The sequence below is a fragment of the Ochotona princeps genome, chromosome 26 (assembly GCF_030435755.1).
Source record: "Ochotona princeps isolate mOchPri1 chromosome 26, mOchPri1.hap1, whole genome shotgun sequence".
Lineage (NCBI taxonomy): Eukaryota > Metazoa > Chordata > Mammalia > Lagomorpha > Ochotonidae > Ochotona > Ochotona princeps.
Genome location: NC_080857.1, coordinates 30,364,880 through 30,386,681, shown reverse-complemented (window position 1 = coordinate 30,386,681; position 21,802 = coordinate 30,364,880). Strand labels below are relative to the sequence as shown.

At 41.4% G+C, this 21,802-nt stretch overlaps 1 protein-coding gene across 5 annotated transcripts in view; it reads left to right on the top strand.

Annotated features, from left to right (window-relative positions):
* The window catches only part of ARMC3 (armadillo repeat containing 3), a 48,321-nt gene extending 28,454 nt beyond the window's left edge, over nucleotides 1–19,867 (top strand). For 3 of the 5 annotated variants that reach the window (XM_058655301.1, XM_058655300.1, XM_058655302.1), the window contains exons 9-19: nucleotides 2,903–3,055; nucleotides 3,151–3,256; nucleotides 5,107–5,356; nucleotides 7,105–7,241; nucleotides 7,991–8,159; nucleotides 10,698–10,798; nucleotides 12,182–12,280; nucleotides 12,587–12,694; nucleotides 14,491–14,691; nucleotides 17,166–17,328; nucleotides 19,472–19,867. In XM_058655301.1, coding sequence (XP_058511284.1) covers nucleotides 2,903–3,055; nucleotides 3,151–3,256; nucleotides 5,107–5,356; nucleotides 7,105–7,241; nucleotides 7,991–8,159; nucleotides 10,698–10,798; nucleotides 12,182–12,280; nucleotides 12,587–12,694; nucleotides 14,491–14,691; nucleotides 17,166–17,328; nucleotides 19,472–19,681 — 1,697 coding nt within the window. In that variant the 3' untranslated portion in view covers nucleotides 19,682–19,867. The remainder of the gene's footprint in view (nucleotides 1–2,902; nucleotides 3,056–3,150; nucleotides 3,257–5,106; nucleotides 5,357–7,104; nucleotides 7,242–7,990; nucleotides 8,160–10,697; nucleotides 10,799–12,181; nucleotides 12,281–12,586; nucleotides 12,695–14,490; nucleotides 14,692–17,165; nucleotides 17,329–19,471) is intronic. The other 2 variants (XM_004597644.3, XM_058655303.1) reach the window with 2 other exon arrangements.
* Nucleotides 19,868–21,802: the final 1,935 nt, after the last annotated feature.

Genomic DNA, 21,802 nt, shown 5'->3' with positions numbered 1-21,802 from the left:
GGAGCTAGGAGCTTCTTCCAGGTCTCCCACATGGGTGCAGGGGCCCAAGCCTTAGGGCCACCCTCCACTGATTTTTCAGACTATTAGCAGGGAGCTGGATGGGAACCCATCTGGGCTGCAGGCTCCACAGACAGAGGATTAGCACACAACTCCATAGCGCCAGTCTCTTGATCCCCCCCCCCATATCCTGCACTATAATGGATAAAAATGACCAAATATTTGTTCATGAAAATGAATAATGTAGGGCTCCACAATAACCTAGTAGCTAAAGTCCTCACCTTGCATGTGCTGATGCGGGTGCTTGTTCCTGCCCCAGCTGCCCCACTTCCCATCCAGCTCCCTGCCTGTGGCCTGGGAAAGCAGTAGAGGATGGCCCAAAGCCTTGGGACCCTGCACCCGCATGGGAGACCCTGAAGAATCTCCTGGCTTCAAATAGGCTCAACTCTGGCCGTTGTGGCCACTTAGGGAGTGAACCAGTCAATGGAAGATGTTTCTCTCTGTCTCTCCTTTTCTCTGTATATCTGACCTTCCAATAAATTAAAAAAAAAAAATTAGCAATGTAGCTATATGTACTAATGTCTATTTTTATATGACATCATATGTATTTTTTAAAATGAGATTACTATATCATACATTACTATATGTCAAAACATACTTGGGACACAGAGCCTGCATTCTTTAAATTGTGTGAAGTTTGAAATGGCATTCTCCCTGCACAAAGGCATTATCAGGCTTCATTGGACTGGGTCCCCGCGGGAGGAAGCTGTTAATGACCATGTTCACGTGAGGTTTCTGAACTGGCATTATCATCGCAGCAGGAATGGCCATGGCACAATGCCACCTTCTGCAAATGAGCTCACACAGCTTTCAGGAACAAAACCTACACTTCCTATCTCAGTGATACCAAACATGGTATTTTTGAGGATTTGTAAAATTATACTTACAAAATTATATAATTATACCAACCCCACAGGTGTTGCTTTTAAAAAAGTTTACTCTATTGGGAGCATAACAATGTTTCCGTCTTTACTATCAGCACAATGAAAACCTAAATACTTTATAGGTGAGGTGGTCACAGAAGGTGGCTGGGAACCCGCATTTACTTTTAACATATTGGTTACTCATTACTATGTCAATTAATTCCATAATGATGTAAATTTTTGCTGATGGTATGTTGGAGCTTTCAATTGACTGGGATGATACTCTGCTGGCTCTGTCATCAGACCAGAGAGGGTATACCTAAGAAGCCGTTGAACTTGACGGGACAATAAGATGCTGGACTCTATGTTTGGTATACGCTTGCAATGGGGAAATCTCAACTGAACTTGAGCTGTGGTTATGCAACAAGGTGGAGGAATCCACCATGGTGGGAGGGTTTGGGGAGGGGTGGGGAGAACCCAAGTATCTATGTAACTGTGTCACATAATACAATGTAATTACTGAAGTTAAATAATAAATAATTAAAAAAAAAAAAAAGAAAACCTAAATACTTCAAAACTGAATGTAAGTACTTAGTTAATAGGTGAATCCATCTTTTAAATCTGTTAAAGTCATGCTGTGGTCAACAGTTCTGAGATTTAGGAAACACAGTTGGATTTAGCATTCTCAGCAAGGTAAAAAAATCAAATATTCATAATGTTTACTTAAATTATTAAAATATTTTCAATGGCTAGATATAACTCTCTGAGTGCAAAATTATATACTACAAAGTTATTAAACTTGCATTAATTATTTTGGTTGATTCTCCTGATAGAATCCTTGCCAACGGTAGCCTACTCAGGAAATCTGACTTAGCTAAATCTAAATATTTAAATAAATCTAAACATTTTAGATCAAAGGCTCTGGAAAATTGTCAGATATTATTCAGTGGAAATTGGTAAGGATTAAATATATTTTAAAACATTTTAGGAACCACATACTTGAGATTGAAGTATTGGTTGCAATCTTTTGTCACATATTGTTTTAGAAACACAGTTAATGAGTGCCTGGATTCTAATGTTAAGTAAAAAGCAAAACGGATTAAAACAATAGAATTACAGGACATGCTTCATGGGTTGATTTAAAGTAAATGCCCAAGGTGTTAGCAACTTTGCCCTGTGCCAGGTATGGCTATATTTCATGATCTAAAAATATGAACATACGATGTCATCAGAATGTATCTTAACTTTAAAAAAGAAAACCTAGTTACTACAAATTTCTGAAGAATATTCTGTGAAACATTACTTGAAACATATAGAACTAATAGATTAGCCCCACTTATAAATATTGTAGTCTAAATTATTATCAACACTTTTGGCAGGGATTTTTATTTTAATATAATGTTCTTTTGTATAATATCTTTAGAACATACATCACATACATACATCACATGCAGGTGGGAACCAGAACGCCACCCTAGACTCCAGGACACTGCTACCAGGAGCAGCATTTAGCCCACTGCAGCACAATGCCAGTCCCATCTGAAGTCTCAAGCATCTATCTTACCAAGTGATGTATTTTTAAATCTTAGATTTTGTGCTTAAAGTAACCATCAAATAAAAGAGTCTTGCCCGTAGTCAGACAACAGCCTGTGTGAATACTGAGAAGCGCATGCCAGCACGTGACCGACATTAAATGAATGTTTGGTAAAGCTGAGAAGTTGCCCAACCTATTTTAGAATTTTCTTTGCAACAGTACCATCATATAAAAGAATGGGGGGGGGGGAGCAATACAGCAACCATGGCTCATGATGCTTAACTGATGTGTTCTAAAAGTTTAATAGAAGGTATAGAATTTGTTTAACTTAGACCCTGACAGTAAAGAAACAGAAAGTTTGAAATCCTATGATACTTTGGTAGGTCAGCAGTATTCTTGCAGTTCTACACCAAAATCCTAAATGTTTTTTCCCTTTGTTTTATGCAAGCTGAAAATAGGAAATTTTTTCAAGAGCAAGAGGTTGAAAAGTGTCTTGTAACCCTTTTGAGTTCTGAAAGCGATGGGACTAAAATTGCGGCTTCGCAAGCTATTTCGGCAATGTGTGAGAGTTCAGGCAGCAAGCGTCTTTTCAATAATCACGGTGAGCAAATTGGAACCAAATGCTTTAGGTTCTCATGTTCTGGTGCGCACGGAGAGACACGTTTAAAGTCACATTTCTACCCTTCTTCTCCGCAGGGATTCCCCAGCTGCTGCAGCTGCTGAAGAGTGACAATGAAGAGGTGCGGGAAGCTGCAGCTCTCGCCCTGGCAAACCTGACCACTGGCAACCCCGTCAGTGCCAGGTAGGCACAGGAGCACTCAGCACCACTCATGATGCAACCCAGAGAAATTCAAAGCACGCCTGGGAAAGAGCTGTCTGAAAAACTGTCGAGATTTTAAAACTTTTGGCACAAAAATAAGCATCTTACATTCCATTAGCCATAAAATGTTTGAGTTGCCCTTCTGTTTCAACAAGTCAAAATAGTCTTAACTTCATGTTTTATAGTGTCAAGATCATTTGCATATTATTTCTTTTTAATTTTTTTTAAGGATTCTCCATGCTGTACCTCTGGAGATTCAAGGATTGCCCCTTTAGAGCCCCTTTAACCTTCGGCAACTTCCACTCCCACGACTTTCCCCTCTATTCTGACAGTAGTACAGTCATTTAGTAACCGTTACAAATTTAACATTCTGCTATTTGAGCGTATGATACCATCAGAGGTATAGGAACAGACAGAAAACCTGATCATACTGTCAAGGCATATTGAAAAGTTTCACTGCGAGGCCCCATTTTACTCAGGAGCATCGATGCCTACACAATGTAATTTCACTTCCTGGTATGTTAGTCCCTGCTATACAGTTTATTTATGAGCATATATGTACCTAATGCACACCCATATATGTAAATGTTTTGTATTCTGCTTTAATAGTGCCTTATACCAGAGAGAACATACAGTATATTTTTTCCTTTTAGGATTGGCTTATTTCACTGACCGTGATGGTTTCTAGTTGAGACAATTGTATGGCAAATGTAGAATTTCATTCTTTTTCAAGGGTGTGTAGTATTTCATGGAGTAGATGTACCATGGCTTCCTAATGAATTCCTCTTTCAATGGGTAACTGGATCATTCTCATGTTTTTACTGTTGTTACTCTGTTATATATAAGTGTGTATGTATGTATATACACTATGTAAAGAGAGCTGATATATACATATATCTGATACATATATACATACACAAATATACATGCTATATATAGGGCTAGAGATCACAGTCTAATTCTTATTGTATCATTTGGTGAGCTTTTAAAATAATTAAATAGCAAGAACTAGAGAAATATCCTGTTCTTAAACTTTATTCTTTATCATCATGAAGAATATCCATACACTGATGAATAACTATAGTATTTTTATACTGTAAATAGGAAATTTAACAACTGACTATACCTGTAGTACTCATGTGTGTGTGTAGCATAACAGGTTAATCTTCAGTCTGCATTGTTGGCCGTCTGTATGGGTGCTGGGTCATGTATCTGCTCCACTTCCAGCCCAGCTCCCTCCTGGGTGCACAAGATGGCTCATCCTTGGACCCCTGCACCCACATCAGAGACCCAGACGAAACTTGTGGCTCCTGGTTTCAGATAGCCTCAGCTGCAGCCATTGTGGCCATTTGGGGAGTGAACCAGCAGATGGGAGATCTCTTTCCACGTCTCCCTTCCTCTCTGTAAATCTGCCTTTCCAATAAAATAAATAAATAAATCTTAAAAGTGGTGGGGAGGAGATGGGCTAAAAATTGTAGCTCCAATCCTGAATTCCCACATTCCTCCTGTTTACTTTTTTTGTGTTCCTAACAATCAGGAACATTTGAACAGTTCTTGGAGTAGAATGTTATGGTCTTATTCCTGAGTAAAAATTGACAGCGTAGTAGGATTTCTAATAGTTTGTGGTGGGTGGGTTTCTATATTGAAAAGTTGTAGAAGCCCCTCTTCAATGACCCCAGACTTGATTTGAGTTCATTAGCCCTGAAGTCAAGGTTCATCACCAGGGAAATTATTTCTAAATTTGCATTTGGAGCTCATTTATTTGTAAAAGGCTGGTGGAATGCTCCAAAGACAGTCTCCTGAATCTCTTTGGATTTTTTTCATGCCCCCAGTGCTGCTGCTGAAGCTGACGGCATTGATTCTCTAATAAACATCCTATCCAGTAAACGAGACGGAGCCATCGCCAACGCCGCCACAGTGTTAACCAACATGGCTATGCAGGAGCCCCTGCGTGGGACCCTTCAGAGCCACGGCCTCATGCAGGCCATCATCAGCCCACTGCGCTCCACCAACACGGTGGTGCAGAGCAGAGCCGCTCTCACTGTGGCTGCCACTGCCTGTGATGTGGAGGCCCGCACAGAGGTAAGAGTTACACTTGCTCTTCATTTTCCTGGTCAGTGTGTACCAATGGATTCACTTAACACATTGTCAAGTATTTGAACTTACCCATCATTGGAACCCTTCAAAAAGACTATTAGGGAAACGAATCACCAACTTTCTAGCAAAGATGTTAAGATACCTTATCATCCAGGAAGTCTGTTTCTGAATCTACCTGAAAGAGACTCTTGCCTCTAAATACGAGAAGGCGTTGTTTATAACCTCAGCAACTGTAGACACATCAATTGTCCAACTGTTAGGTGCTTGGATAAATGATTTGCCATATAGGAGTGCTCAATCTCCAATCAGCCAAATGAATGAGCCGCAGCCATAGAAGATTCGCACATCACACTGAAAGTTTTACAAAACTAGAGGCCAGGTGTTTGGGCTGAGTGGGAACCCCAGGTGCCCCCCCAATTCCGTGATTCCTGCTAGACTCGTGCCCTGGGAGGCAGCTAGCGACAGCTCCAGGGCTTGGGTCCCCGCCACCTACCTAGGACCTGCATTGAGTTCTGGCTCTCAGGCATTTGGGCAGAGAATTAACATACGGCAGGTCTCTGCCTCTCTCTCTCAAAAAATAAAAAAATCCATCTGATGTGTACATGTTAAAAACTATGGAGCTAATTGTTTTGTTCGTATCGCTTCTGAAAACTACTAAGAAAATCAAAAGGAGGGGATGTGGTTGATGGAGCACACCAAGTTCAAAATCAGTGAAATGTGCCATGTATGCCAGCACAGTCTACCTTCATGCATAAAGTGGGCGGGGGAAAGACAGGCTTCCTTATTCCCTGTAACATCAAGATGTGTTTCTTCTATTGTGGTACCTCTCACTTGGTTTCTCTTTCTCTTTTTCCCTTTTAATTACTGTTCCAATTAACTAAAGGAAAGCTTTACAGAGGTCCAGGGGGTCATGGGACTGGGTCAGGGGGCTGACCTGGCCTGAGGGAGGGGACAGGGGTCCTTGTTGGACCTTCTTGGAGATAGTTTGTTTGCTATGATTGCCCTGTTCTTTGCCTTTGATGCAGTGAGCAGAACATCTCAGCATCTCAACAGGTGGCCTCATCAGGTTCTTTGCAGGGAACTGGGGGGGGGGGGGGGGGGCTAAGTCACAGAGTTGTAGTTAGCTTTAAAAATTATTATTATTTATTTGAAAATCAGATTTGATAGTGAAGGAGAAGGGCCAGAGAGAGAAAGAGTAAGAGATACTCTTTTCTCTACCACTTCAGTTCACAAATGACAGCAACAGCTGGGCCTGGACCAAGCCCAAGCGAGTGTGGGATGGGGGTAACGGGCCCACGTGCTTGGGCCACCCCTCTGCTGCTTTCCCAGACATGTTCAATCAGAAGTGCAGCCAGGACTGGGTCCAGCACACATGTGGAATGCCATTGCAACTTAAACTGCCGAGCCACAATGCTAGTCCTGCGTTTTGGCTTTTAACATTTAGATATTGTCTTTGGGTTCACCTGGAGGACTACAGCTTTGCAAGTTAAGCTGTTCTAGCAGATTCACCGTTTACAGCTGGTCCACCTGTTAAAGACAAAGTGAGTGTCTTCTGTGGATGGATTCTGTTGGCTAGAGTTTGGAGGGAAAAAATCTCTTATCCCTGCAAAATTGAATAAATATCATTATGGACAGATTTTAAAACAATTTTACACAGCTTAAAACTTTTCAACAATGGGCTACTTAAAAGCTGAAATGTTTCATTCATCAAATTTTGGTTTTCTGTATTCTAGTTAAGAAATGCTGGTGGTTTGGAACCCCTGGTGGAGCTCTTGCGTTCAGACAACGTGGAAGTCAGAAGGCATGCTAGCTGGGCTGTGGCGGCCTGTGCCAACGATGAACTGACAGCTACGGAGTTATGCAGGCTCGGGTGAGTGGATGTGCATGGGAGTGCCCTACGCTGCCCATCTCTGGTGCCTGGGCAGCTCTGCCTAGGCGCGCCACCAGCCTAGCTCTGAGCACCACCTGCGGGTGAAAGATAGTCCTTCCGTCCTGACCTGAGCCCTCATTCAGCACCCTTACCACTCACAGCTTTTTATCATCAGCTTGATAAACACTTCTCTTTTATGGTTTCCTGCTACTGATGAAAACAACCCTCTTTGTCTCTGAAATTTAAGGATAAATTATGTTGGTGAAAGCCAGGAGTTCCCTAATTATCACTCCCATCCACTTCAATTTTTTGAGCGGAAGCACTTGTTTGCCCACACTCCCACGTCTCTACTTAAGATGAGCAAGTGACCTCCGACACATCAGTAAATGGGGTTTTAAACTTCCACATGAAGGTTTACTGTACAGATTTTAAATTATTGTTTGTGTATTTTGCCGGGTTTGATAAACAAAAAGGTTGGGGTCCAATATTACTTTTGCTTGAAATTAAGAAATGGATGTTTTTCTGAAAGCATTTGTTTCAACTCTCCAATGAAAGTCCTGTCACAGTACATATTTTGTGAAAAAGAGCTGATTTGCTTCTTCTGTCAGTGTTGCTCTAGCTAGAAGGATGGAGGAACTATTAAGGCCTCTATCAATTCCTCATACAGAATCTTAAGTAAATATAGATATATGAAATCAGCGTCGGATTGTTGCAGAAATTAAGTACTAGTCTTTTTCTTTTGTTGACAGAGCTTTAGATGTCCTTGAAGAAATTAATCTGTCAATAAGTCGAAAAAATAAATTCAGTGAGATAGCTTATAACAATCTGCTCAACAATAACCTGTCCCTGAAATACAGCCAGACCGGCTATTTGTCATCAAGTGACATAATTTGTGATGGATTCTACGACTATGGGAGGGTAAGTGACACCACTCATTTATTATTTGTGACAATAATATTTTCTTTAATAATGGTGCCATTGTGTTAATATTATAATCGCTTAATTTAGTTGTTTACACTGAAGTTTATCCTCTGTTTAATTATAAAATTTTGCATTTTTGTGCTCCTTTAACTACAATCTGATTACTTGTATTTAGGTCAGCTTACTAATATCAGTCTCAATTTTCATCAATCTACAAGGAATGTTTTTAATTGGGAGATTCTATTACTTCTTTTTTTTAAGATTTATTTTATTTTTATCAGAAAGTTAAATATAGAGAGGAGAGATCTTCTCTGTCCACTGATTTACTCCCCAAGCAGCCGCAACGGCTGCAGCTGAGCCAATCCGAAGCAGGTACCTCTTTTGGGTCTCCCACGCAGGTGCAGGGTGCCAAGGCTTTAGGCCATCCTCAGCTGCTTTCCCAGGCCACAAACAGGGAGCTGGATGGGAAGCATTCCATCAATCTCCCTGTCTTTCCAATCCATATTAGTTTACTAATACATCTATATTAGTGTTCCTTTTGGGGAGTCATGATGCCTTCCATGTCCATGTTTCTTCGTATTTCTATGTTGATTTTTATGTATCAGAGGGGCCGTCTCTAGCTTCTGTCACTTGTGGAGGATTTTGTTTGTTTTACTAAAGGCTTTATTTCTGGAGGTGTGCCTTTTGGGGCTAGATGGAACACCTAAAGCTTACCCTGTGTGCTGGGTGGGATTGGGGAACATCCGCCACCATTGGAGAATGGGCAAGAGGCCAGAGTGAAAACCCAGATGGGTGTATTGACTATCCTTTTGCTGCTGTCGGTGCTGGGGAGGCTATGTTAGAGACACCTGTGTGTTCGAGGTTCAACTTTTCTCTGAGCCAGTGTACTAGCTAACTCACAGTGCCAGCACACATCACCCACGCTGGCACGTGCGCTGTGTGGAGCACTGCCTCGCTCTGTAGTGTGACCCAGTCCTCACTGTGCAGGAGCTGTGGATCTTTACAGTCAGACCGCGTGAGCTCATGGGAATCACATCACAACTTGTGATTTTTAATTTATTTGTGGATTAGAGGCAACGGAAGAGGAAATGGTTCCCTGTCCTGTTGGGGTGTTCCTTCCCCACTTGCTCAGGTCCACTTTCTACCACAGTGTTGTTGACCGCTGTGTGGACCCGGGCTACAAGGTTGTAACTTCCCCTGCTGTGTCCAGTTGGACTGACAGGATTCACTCTGCCAAGCTAGGATGAGGAATGCATCTGGGACCATTGGCAAGAACTGGAAGCAATTTCCCTGTAAAGGTGATATCTAAGGCCTACAATCCTTGCTCTGAGAAGGAGGGAAGGGAACTGCACAGATGCCAAATCCAAAGTCCAGGAGCCGCAGATCTTTGAGCAAGCACTCCTCACTGAGCTGCTGGTCTGTTACAACAAGATTCTTCTCCAAGGAGGATAGATGGATGCGAATTCTGTTCAGATGGACTCTGCCCGCGTTCTGTTCACTCTCTCCCCAACAGCAGCAAATGCCCTGATCAGGCCCTGGTCTCTCTCCTCCCTCTCATCTGCTATGCTTGCTGTAGTTATTACACCATATTTCTGCTTCCCTCCTTCCGCTTCTACTGGTCTTCCGCAAACCTTTAGACCTATCGACCTAGCAGCTTTGGAATATCTTGGTGGAAGAGAAGGCACACTATATGGTCATCTTGAATCTTCTCTTTGAGAGAGGTGAAAAGCCAAGAATTAAAATATTGAGGACTTCTTATAATGGCTGTCTAATGAGTCAGCATTTTCTGCTTCATCTGATTGAAAAAATTAAAATCAACAGTGAAGAAAAGTTTCTGAATCCCGTAAATTTGCCATCAGACGAAACAGGTGTTATCTTCAGATTTTGCCTCTATCCCTATGTCAGGATATGCTTAAATAGCAGAATTATGGACTCATGAGTGTGTTTCAAGGACTGTACTATGGTAGTGAAATAGGGGAGGGGAAGGGATCTGAGCAGGAAAGGAAGGGAAATTCCAGAGACTTTGGAACTGTATCAGAAAATAAATTAATTCATTACTCTTAAGAAAGGATCATGAGAACTACTTTGGAATAAGGAAGTGATCTAAATTAACTTGACCAAGGAGAGCTCTCAGAAGGTGATCTATTATAACTCTCTGCCAGTTAGTAAAATTCCCAGTGTAAAGTTTTTCCCAGTCGGGTTTTGGATTTCCTAGTAACACTCTTCGTAATCTGTTGAAGTCTTGCAATACTTTCATAGACAGTGAACTCTCCCTTAAATATGGATGGATTCAGGATCCAAGGTGTCACAATAGAATGAAACAGCTGTGTGTAAAGCAATGAAGAGCATGGGGAATTGAAATATGTATCTTAGCCAAAGACAACAACATGCACAAGATTTCAGTTTCTATCTCTCATTTTTGAGGTGTTTGTCGTATGTGTGCGTATGTGAAAATAGACAGCTCAAATAGTGGAGATTATGTTCTATAATTACTCCCACACAAGTTTTACTTTTTGGTCCTAAAATTTCTTGTAGATAAATTCTGGCACAAAACTTCCACCTCTGAAGGAGCTCTGCCTGCAAGAACTAAATCACCGGCGTGCTGTTCTCTTAATTAACAGTAAATCTTCTGATATGTGAGTTTAGGAGGGGGAGGGATGTATGGTTGGAGAGAGTACAATGTTTTGTTTTAGCCATCAGCATATAAATATGTAAATATTCCCAATGTGTTATCTTCCATCTCTGCTCTAAGATCACCAAAAATAAACATTGCTCCGTAAACTAAGAGCCTGATATGAGAAGCCGCAATTCCACATTACTAGGAAATTTGCAAGATTTCTGAGGTCAGAGCCTCTTGCTTGGAGAAAGTACAGATAAATGAAAACCTAAATGAAGTGCCTCCAAGTCCCCAGATGTGTGTACTCGAGCATGATAACCATCCAGTATTTTTCTTTGTTATAGGAATTTAAAAACAGAGCTAGAAATGAAAGTGTGCATTTCTCTTAAAGCTGATCCATGTATATTATTAGTTTGTGAGCAGGCTTCAAAAGTTCATAGAAAATGGGCATTGTGGTTTTTTGAAGACTGATTCTTTTGTTTGAAAGGAAGGATAACACAAAGAATCTTCCGTCTGTGCCCGGTGCCATGGCTTAGTGGCTAAAGTCCTCATTTTGAACGTGCCGGGATCCCATATGGGTGCCGGTTCTAATCTCAGCAGCTCCGCTTCCCATCCAGCTCCCTGCTTATGGCCTGGGAAAACAGTCGAGGATGGTCCAAAGCCTTGGGACCCTGCACCCGCGTGGGAGACCCGGAAGAAACTCCTGGCTCCTGGCTTCAGATTGGTGTGACACCAGCCCTTGTGGTCACTTGGGGAGTGGATCATCAGATGGAAGATCTTCCTCTCTGTCTCTCCTCCTCTCTATATATATCTGACTTTGCAATAAAAATAAATCTTCAAGAAAAAAAAAGAATCTTCCATCTGCTGATGTACTCTCCAAATGCCTGCAGTAGTTGAGTCTTAACCAAGTCGAAGCCAGGAGTCAGGCACTACGTTGAGTCTCCTATAAGGGGGTGGGATGGGGTAACAAAATCCTTGGGCTGCCTCCCAGGACTACTGGCAGGAAGCCAGGTGAGAGGTCGAGGTGGGACTGGATCAGGCACCCCAATGTGGCATTCATGTGTCTACGTGGCAACTTAGGCTGGGCGTCACTCTGCCAACATCACGCATAGACACAATTCTAATTGTAGATTTTTATAAAGCCTTTTCAAGCCACCTCAGATGTCTATATGGTATTAACAGCCCATGTTTAAAAAGTACTTCCTGTTCGGGTTTATGAAAAGGATTATAGATTTTTTTTTTGTCTTATCTCCACTTTTGAGCTTATCAAATAGTGTGTCACTGTTAAAAGTCAGCTACAAGTTTGGCTTTCAGAAAAATCTTTTTTGTGTGTGGGGTACAGTGAATACCGACAAATATGTTCTTTTAATATAAACATAATCTTAAATGTGGAAAATTTCAGTTCTCCACCTCCATCTATGGAAGATAAATCAGACATTGCATATGGCCGGAGTATTTCTTCCTCATCTTCCTTAAGACGGGCAAGCAGAGAAAAAACCAAGTAAGAAACAGATGTTTTATCTATCCTCAAGTACCTCTTAAAGGGAATCGGGAAGTCTGGTTCCACATTCCGTCCGCTGTGTGCCTAAAACAATCTTGGATGTCTCAGCACCTGTGTGCAGGCTTAGTTGCCTTAACTGTAAGGTGGAATAAAGCTGGGGCCCTTGTGTCATGCTGATGAAAAAAAAAAAAACCCATACAATGGAAATTGAAGCGCTTAGTGAAATGCCTTGCAAAATTAATATATCGTTATTATCCACATGATTAAAATTGGTTGTATTGTTTTGCAAATGACAAAAAAAATCAGTTCTCGTTTTAGTACTGGATTTGGATCTCCCATGGAAGAGAAATCAGAGCCTGCTTCTGGACGAAATACTGTTCTTAGCAAAAGCGCCACTAAAGAGAAAGGAACAAGGTAGGAAAGGGACCCTCCTTCTCCCAATTAGCATCACGTCCCTTTTAACTGCTCCGCAAGTTTGCTCAAGTGGGAGTTTCTTTATATAATAGAGCTGAAAATGACTTCATTGTGGCCTGTTACAAGCACTTTGATCACTTGCAGGAACTATGCCATCTTACCACCATGTTCATCCACAAAGCAACAGGAGCCGCAAGCTCCAATCAGTCCTTTGAATATCCAGCCCTGGGTTTTTAGCAGCTGGAAAGCATCCCCTCCCCTTTGAGATCCTTTGGCAGGATATTAAACTTTCCAAACTTTGTGTCTTCTCTCCTCCTGTGTTTTGCTCTCACGCTGCCTCCTCTCACTCACTGAGCATAGAAAAACGAAGAAGGAGTAGCAGGAACTAGGACAGAGATCTAAGTTGAAGGAACAATTATTGTAGATCTCTGTGCTTTTTATTTGATATATTTTAACAATTCTTATTGCTGTTGCTGTTATTTTCCATGATACAGTTTTATAGGTGTAGGTATCCCACCCCTCCCCTGTACTTTGATTCATTGACGTTATGTTTTATCCTTTTGTCTCTGTTTGGTGTATCTCCTCCCCTACGTTGATTGTATCTTTGTGTCTGTTAATCTTGGCATTGTGCTGTTGTTTCTCTAGCTCCTCCAGACAGACAGTTAGCTTGTTTACCTGGTGCCTTTGCAGTTTCTCGACGTGGGCACTCATTGCAGGGATCTCTCCTAGGACTGCCTTGCGGGTCTGTGGGTACGTCGTGAGCTTTGCCCCTCTCTCGACTTTCCCTGCCTCTCCTTCTGTTTCCCTCAATCCCTGCTGAGTTTTGCCATTCCTCTCTTTGTGCTTGTTCTGACATTGTTTTCTGTTGTCTTCCCTTCCGGTCCCTTTCCTTCTCAGCTTCTTTTTGCAAAAAATAAAAGTCTTTGAAAATAAGAACATGTTTTGCTGGAATACCCTCTTTCCATCCTCAGTACTTACGTGGTCCTTGATGGGGATAAACAGGCATTTCTACCTATCAGACAGGATAACAGTCTGAACGCTTTAGGAAAAGATCATCAGCAACAGGACCCCCATTTGAAAACGTTAATTAAGTATCTTATTCACCTGTTTCCTCGCTGAGAAAATGAAAATAAGACTAGCATGCACCTCACAGCATTATTGTAGAATTAAATGCGACTTGAAAAAATGTTTAAAGCAGCAAATGGTACCTATGATTGTTAGTATTATTGTACTAAATGATTTCACGAACACCTGATTCTCTCCAGCCACGCCATGCTCTATGGAATTGCGCAGGAATTGATGTGCTGTGCAGCCCGTCCTCAAAGGCGTGGGGCCTGAGATGCAGATGAAATCTCTAGGTTTTGTCTCTTCTTTTCTCTTATTTCCTTTAGTATCTTATTTACACAGGCTCTTGTCATCCTTGCTTTTGATTGCTGTTTCACCTACTATGATAGCTTTTCTATTGCTTTGATTTGGCCAAATCCATCCCAAATTTCAAACCACTATTTCAAAACTATGTGTTACATACCTGCCGAGTCCCAGATACCTCGCTAGAGCAATTATATGAAAGCCCAATGCATGATTTAATACTATTTATTAACTACATAATATTCTTTTAAAAAAAATCAGTTTCTTCTGTATAATACAGCTTGTATAAATGAAAATTTTAAACTACATGTGACATGGATGCTTTATTTCTGTTGATGTTTTTCAGATTAAGTCAAAGCCCCGAGTTTGCCCACTTTTTTAGCAGAAGCTGTGACGTGGCTTGCTATTGCTGTTATTTACTCTTGTAGGAAAGGCAGAGGAAGAAAGGAAGAGGAAAAAGCCAAGGAAGAAGAAGAGGTTCTGGCAGCCCCAAAACTGACCGGAGAAGGAAACCTCGACAAGGAATGGTGCTCTCCCTCGGACCCTGATTTCTACGTCTACGTGTATGAGGTTACCAAGTCAATACTGCCCATAACCAACATCAAGGAGCAGATTGAGGCTCTTGCCAAGTAAGCTCTCTTTCTGTATATAAACATAATTATATAACACAATCATATATTAACATGTATGATTATAACATACATATACACATGTATACTTTTCATTTTAATGTATATATACATTATAATTATATACACACAATTACATGTCTATATGTATATATAATTATAATTATATGGTGATTGTCTTTTTTTAGCCAATTTTCAAATAAACTGCAATGAAACTGAAATTTACAGTCCTTTCACTTTTGTCAGTGACAGTGAATTATAATGCAGTGAATTGGAAAGTTTCCTAATTTCTATTCGTGGTCACATTTCCCGAAAGAATCAGAGCTAAGAGTTAGAAACTGCTTAAAGAAAATTCTTGTTCTTTTTTTCTCAGCTACACCATTAGCAGCAGCTTTCCGTGTGATTTTGGATAAATTATACATTTTCGATATATCTGATTGTCTTCTTCCTTTGTTGTGTTTCATATTGTTCCAACATAAGATTTGAAAATCGCAAGAGATGATGCGGATTCCACATAAACCTATGAGGTTGCACCCTTCAAAAAGTCTGTTTTTGCTTGTTTATGTTTGTCTTTTGGGAGGAAGAAAGAGAAAGGGAATGCTTTTTGCACAAATCCGTTCCCTAAATACGTACAGTAGCTAGGGTTGACTCATACAGAAACCAGGAACTAGGTACCTGCTTTCCTTGCGGGTAGCAGAAAGCCAACCATCTACTGCCTCCCAGCTGGTATATTAATAAGAAGCTGATTTCAGATGTTGAAGTTGATTTGAATCGAGGTGCACTCTCAGGGGACACATGCATTCCAAATGGTACCTTAACTGCTGTGCCAAATGCCTACCACAACTGTCCAATCTGGGCCCGGCACGGTAGCTTCATGGCTACAGTCCTCTCCCTGTTTGTACTTGGATCCCATAGGAGCACCGGTTCAAATCCTGGATGCTCCACTTCCCATAAAGCTCCCTGCTGTGGCCTAGGAAAGCATTAGAGCACGACCCAAAGTCTTGGGACCCTGTACCCACATTTGAGACCCGGAAGAGGCTTCGGATTCCTGGCTTTGGATCAGAGTTAGGGTTGGTCATTGTGGCCACTTGGGTAATGAACCAGTAGATGAAAGAGCTTTCTGTCTCTCTCTGTAAATCTGCCTTTCCAATAAAAACAAATAAATCTTTTTTTAAAAGAATGTTTAATCTGATTTCACCAAGGGAAGGTTAAGAAATTGCCAAGGTATCTACAAGAAAAGGCAATTACTGGTTGTGAAGATAAAGGCTCTGTGACCCATAGCATCCAGCAAGAGCTGCTGACTTTTCAAACAGTTGCCATGTGCGTGACGACACGTGTCTACTCGAAAGACATGGCTTCACCTACAACAGCAGGACGTCATCTCTTTAAGAGTTGAGATTCTTCCTTTACTCCAAGAGTGTAGTGATGGTGGCTTCGTTGGTAGAATTGTGCAGGTATCTTCCCTGACTTCTTCATTTAGAGCCTGACATGCGGAGAAGCTCCCAGGTCCCGTACACCCCACCACTCCTCCCTTGCTCACTGGTCTGTCCCATCACCACTTCCCTGCACCCCCTCCCTTTTTGTTTGTTTCTCCTCCCGTTCTGTCTCTTCTATTTTCAGTGCTAGGTAATGTCGAATGTTTTTCTAAGTTATATTTAAAAATACATTTAGAAGGAAAATAAAATTATTTTAAAAATTGAACTTGCATTAAATTGGAAAGCTGTGTTTGTCTTTACTCTGAGCTTACATTCTTTGTAGGAAGGGCCATGTTCAGTGCAGAGCCTCAGAGTTCAGATTAAAATATTTTAAAATAATTTTCAAAGTAGCATGGGACAGGGGTTTTAGCTTAACGGGTTAAGCCACCGCTTTGTGTGTATTCCCGCATTCCATGTGGAACTTCAAGTCCTGGCTACTCCATTTCTGACTCAGCACCAGGGAGGCATCTGTTAGCTCAGGTACTCGGGCCTCTGCAACTCCTGTGGGAGATCCACATGGAACCACTGACTCCTGGCCTCCGTCTCACCCAGCGTCAAGCTGTTAGCCACTTGGGGAGTGAAATAGCAGTTAAAAGACGATTCTCTCTCTTTTTCTCTTCCTCCCGTTCACTCTTTCTGTCACTCTGCCTTTCAAGTAAATAGATAACCATTTTCAAAAAGAGCAAAAGTAAGATGCGACCTTTCAACTGCATTGATACTTGGTGTTATGTTGACTTGTGTCTTATAAATGTTGGGAAAATTAGCACTCATTTTTTTTCTGCATTTCCAACAAAGTTACTAGAATTTCGATTTCTGTTTACGTACAATAAACTGAAAAACTTCCTAATTGTAGGTATATGTTTTAATTAAAGCAAGCAATAAAACCCAGAATGAATATATCTTTTACCCTTTCTATTAGATCTATGTGGGTAATACACTAAATTAATTTAAAATGAAATATTAAATGTGATTGATTTGATCTCATTGCAATTGACACAGGTATGTAGCAGAAAAAATGGGTGGTAAGATTGCAAAAGAGAAAATAATTTCTTTCGGCTGGGAACTCCACATAAGTGAGCTAAAATTCCAACTTAAATCCAATGTTGTTCCAATTGGACTGATCAAAAAAGGAATCTTCTACCACCGGGCTTTGCTTTTCAAGGTATTTAAGACATTTTGCTGCATTTACCATTAGGTAAAAATGTTTGCTTGAATCATATTGAATTGAGCTAGTTGCTAACATTTAACTGGACAGGATTAGTCTTATAATTTATATTTACTTATATTTGACTTACAAGGATATTTCAAAAAGTTTATGGGAAATGAAATGAAAAGATAAATTTAGGATCGGAGGTTTGATGTAGCGGTTGGAATGCCAGGTCTGAGTTACATGCCCACCTCCGGCTTGTGACTCCAGCTTCCTGCCAGTGCAGAGCCGGAGAGGTGTGGCGATAGCCGTCTTATAGGCACAAGAGGGAATGGACATAAACAGATACAGGAATTCCAGTGAGAAGGTGGCTAAAGCAAGAAGCATGGTTGGCCCTCTTAAGGCTATGTTGTGAAGATATGAAGGAGATTGTTACGGAGAGGAAAATGCTGTATTTATATAAAACCCAAAGTGCCTAAGACCGAATGGAAGGACAGTACTTCCGGCCACTGCATGGGGCATCTGAACAGAACTGGACTGGTGACTCAAATGCAAGTCTACAGGGAGCTCAACTTTAAGAGACAGGGAGAACTTTTATTCAATTATATCCCAATGACTGGCACACAACAGAAGCTAAAAAAAATAACCCACTGTTTTCTGAAGTGTTCATTCCCTTTTCAAAATACTTGTAAATCTCATTTCAAACATAAACACCTTAACTCTAGTTTCAACCTGATTCTGCTTGACATCCCAATGTCAGCCTTTCCTGTTTCCTTGGATTTCTTGCTGTATCAGGTCTTCTGCCTCCTCCCTCCATGTCAGATGTTCCCCCTGTAAATTACAGATGTGCTGACTGTGATCCATCAAAGAGAAATTACAAATCTCTCCCCATATCTGCAAACTCCCACCATAGCTCGTTTTTAGCTACCTTTCAGGGACTTGACAAATGTCATTGTAAGTGCTTTCAAAATTGCCAAAGATTGACATTATCATCCTTAAAGACAAGAAAACTGATGTAAATTGAAATAATTCATACAAGATTTACCAAAGATGGAGCTGGAATTTCAATTCATGTCCATTTGAATTAAAAAAAAAACCTACCACACTACTTCTAATCCATACTTAAGTCTCGTTCTCAATCCAAATTCTGGGACAGTTCAGCATAGTAGTCAATGTAGTAAGTCAATGTATAAATATACCTGTTATTAAAACAAGACAATGCTTGTGCTATGACATTATCCACTAGGTATTTAACCTTTAGCCACATGTGTTAACTCATTCAGTTTCATCATGTCACATAGGTATTATTGTTATTTCCTAGATGAAACAGCCCCAAAGGATTGGTGTGGGAGAGGCGGGCTCCAAATTCCTCGTCCAGGTTCTTGTCTCGGAAAGCAATCTAAGTATAGGCACAGGTAGAGTGTACAAAGTTACAACATTTGTTTAAAGCACACACACACACACACACACACACGTGGGCATTGTTGTAGAATGGAGCGGTCAAGAAGAGAAAGGATGGGTGTGGGAAGATGGTACCTTGGCACCTGTCCTGGTCTGCAGGGAGAGACCAAGCCCCTCACCGCTGCTGGCCACTTAGGAAGCTGGAAGGGACCAGTCGAGACCTTTGGGTCCCAGGTCAAGGCAGATCACATACAGGGAAAGGGATTATTTGATTCCTACATAGGTAGACAGAGGATTACATAGAACAGGACAAGTATGGCTTCCGGTTCCTGGCCTTCTCCCATGTCAGGACTCTCCAGTCACAAACTGGCTTTTCCTGCTCTGGAACACTAATCCACGTTACAAAGAATAAGTTGATTTACTGCCTCCATTCAATCCCCCACTGCATAATGACAGCACAGCACACAGATGTGCACTGATAGAGCGCCCCTGACACATTGTTCAGTTCCCTGCTCAGTCTCAACCCTGATGCAACACAGTGTAAATACATGTGGAAAAAAAGCTCACTTCCCGCCTCCCATCCACCCCGGCCCCCAAGATCTGCACGCGAGCTTTTGAGTCCTACCGAATCTCGAGAAACAAACTACGCGTTTCTTCACAAGCCTTTGACGTTTTACCTTCAGCCAAGGGGATTTAGATGTAAGAATTCTCTCTCCCGCTCCCGCGTCACTCCGGATGTGTTTTCGTCTCCCCGCAGGCTCTCGCTGACCGGATCGGCGTCGGCTGTACTCTAGTCCGAGGAGATTACGGCAGGGCTTGGAATGAGGTGAAGCTCCTGACTGCGTCTCCCAAGGCAGCCCTTGGGGGCTTCTCTCCGCCCGAAGTGTACATCGTGGACCTCATGTTCCATCCGGGCGGACTGATGAAGCTGGGAACCAAGGAGGCTGACCTCTACAGGTTTCTTTGAAGTATTAGTGGGACACGAGCAAGGCTGAAACAGGAAGTTGACTCTTTCCTAAGCAGCCCACCAACTGACTTAACTCGCTGCAGAGCTGTACCGTGCTGCTGAGTTCTGGCTTCTTAGCAAGATGTCCACCATATTCGGTCATCTTACTCACATGGTTGTTCATATAAAACGTATTGTCAAAATTCACCGCCTCCATGCTTTCTTCAGGAGCTTCTCTGCCAGAACAGTCAGTGGCTGTTTCCTGGACAGCACTTGTTACGGTCACTCACACGACCGTCATGGAAATATCATGCCAGGAGCTGCCAGGCGAGAGAGAGAGAGAGAGAGAGAGAATCCTCATGGCATTTTTAATCAGAAAAGTCACCTGCCTCATTTTCATTAAAATGTTGGTAGTTTCACTACTTAAAAAATCTATTCATATTTTGAAAATATACCCCGAGAAAGTGGTATATATTTAGCTGAAAGTAAAAAAATCCCTAAACAATATTTCCACCAAGTGTCTTGGACTTGCCCGTGCTTAGAAAAATAAACATTTGAATGTTGACGCCACAAAATATTAATTTATTTAATTTATATAACCAAAAATGATATTTGAAAAAACTGTGAAGTATACAAACAGAGGAAAGGCTCCTGGGAACTGTAATTGCAGTTTTGAGCACAAAGGAGAGAGCAGAGCACATTGCAAGGGAGAAGGCAGATACAAGGAATGTGATGAACCCCATGAAGTGTGCGTTTCCTGGTCTGAAGTCTGCCTGCATGATTAATTGCCTAGAAAGTGTTTTTAAAAGATTTTAAATTTAGTAATTAAAGTCAATGTTACTTTGTATGAACCTGTTTTAAACAGATTTATTTTTATTGGAAAGCCCAATATACAGAGAGAAGAAAAGACTGGGAGAAAGATCTTCCATCTGTTGGTTCATCTGCAGGCCTGTGGCCTGCGAAAGTAGTAAAGGACAGCTCAAAGCCTTGGGACCCTGCACCCGCATGGGAGACCCGGAAGATGCTCCTGGCTCCTGGCTTCAGATTGACTCAGCGTGGGTCATAGCAACCACATGGGGAGTAAACCAGCTGATGGAGGATCTTTCTGTCTCTCCTCTCTGTAAATCTGCCTTTCCAATAAAGATAAAACAAATCTAAAAATAATTCACTTATGGAGATCAAAAATGTTTCACTAAAATTGATATATTAATAATAACTTTAAATAGCTGTTAATAAAATGGAGAAATGGACAGCTGAGTCAAATCGTTTTCACAAATGTTCGATCTGTTTGTAGCACCGTAAGTCATTTAATTTTACTTTCACTCAGCATACACAGATTTCAAAGCTGTCATTTCTTTGCCAAAGTAACAGCACTTTCATTTTTCTAAGGGTTCAGGTTAAGGAAACCAACAAAATGCAGAACTTTTATTTGCATTGATTTAGACTTTCTATATATCGTAACTTCTGTGCAAGATATTGCCATACCTTTCCTCCGGCAGGGACAGGAAATGGCATGTGAGAGAAGGCTGCAGGAGGTGACGCATGTTCTTTGAGAACCTCTCTTGGAACGGCTACAATCCAAACCCTGCTCTAACTCAATGCCAGGAGCAGGATGAGCTGGCCAAAGACGACGTGGAACATGTCACTTCCTTGACATTTTCTTAGACCAAACAATAGCGTCGATAGCTTCGAGTTCAGTATTCAGAAATATTATTTTTTCTTTAAAAATAATTAGGGGACAGGTGTTTGGCATCACAGTTAAGGTGGCAGGTGGGGTGCCTGCATGGAGTAGCAGAGTTCTTCATTTCAGGCCCTGGCTCTGCTCCATATTCTGAATTCCTGCTCATGGGCATCTTGAAATGTTGGCTCAAGAGGCTGAGTCCCTGCCTCTGGTATAGGAAACCTAGATTGGAAACAAAATACTGGGTACTACAATTAGTCAAAGCTTTTCTTCAGGTTGTAATTTGTAAATCAAAAATACTATTATTGTGAGGGTAAAACTAGGTTTCATTCCAAAGGATATATTAATATATTAATATAGTGAATTCCACTAAAACTCCTATGGAGCTTCTCACGGGATGAGACACTCAGAATCTACCAGTAAAACACACGCACGCACACACACACACACACACATCTTAT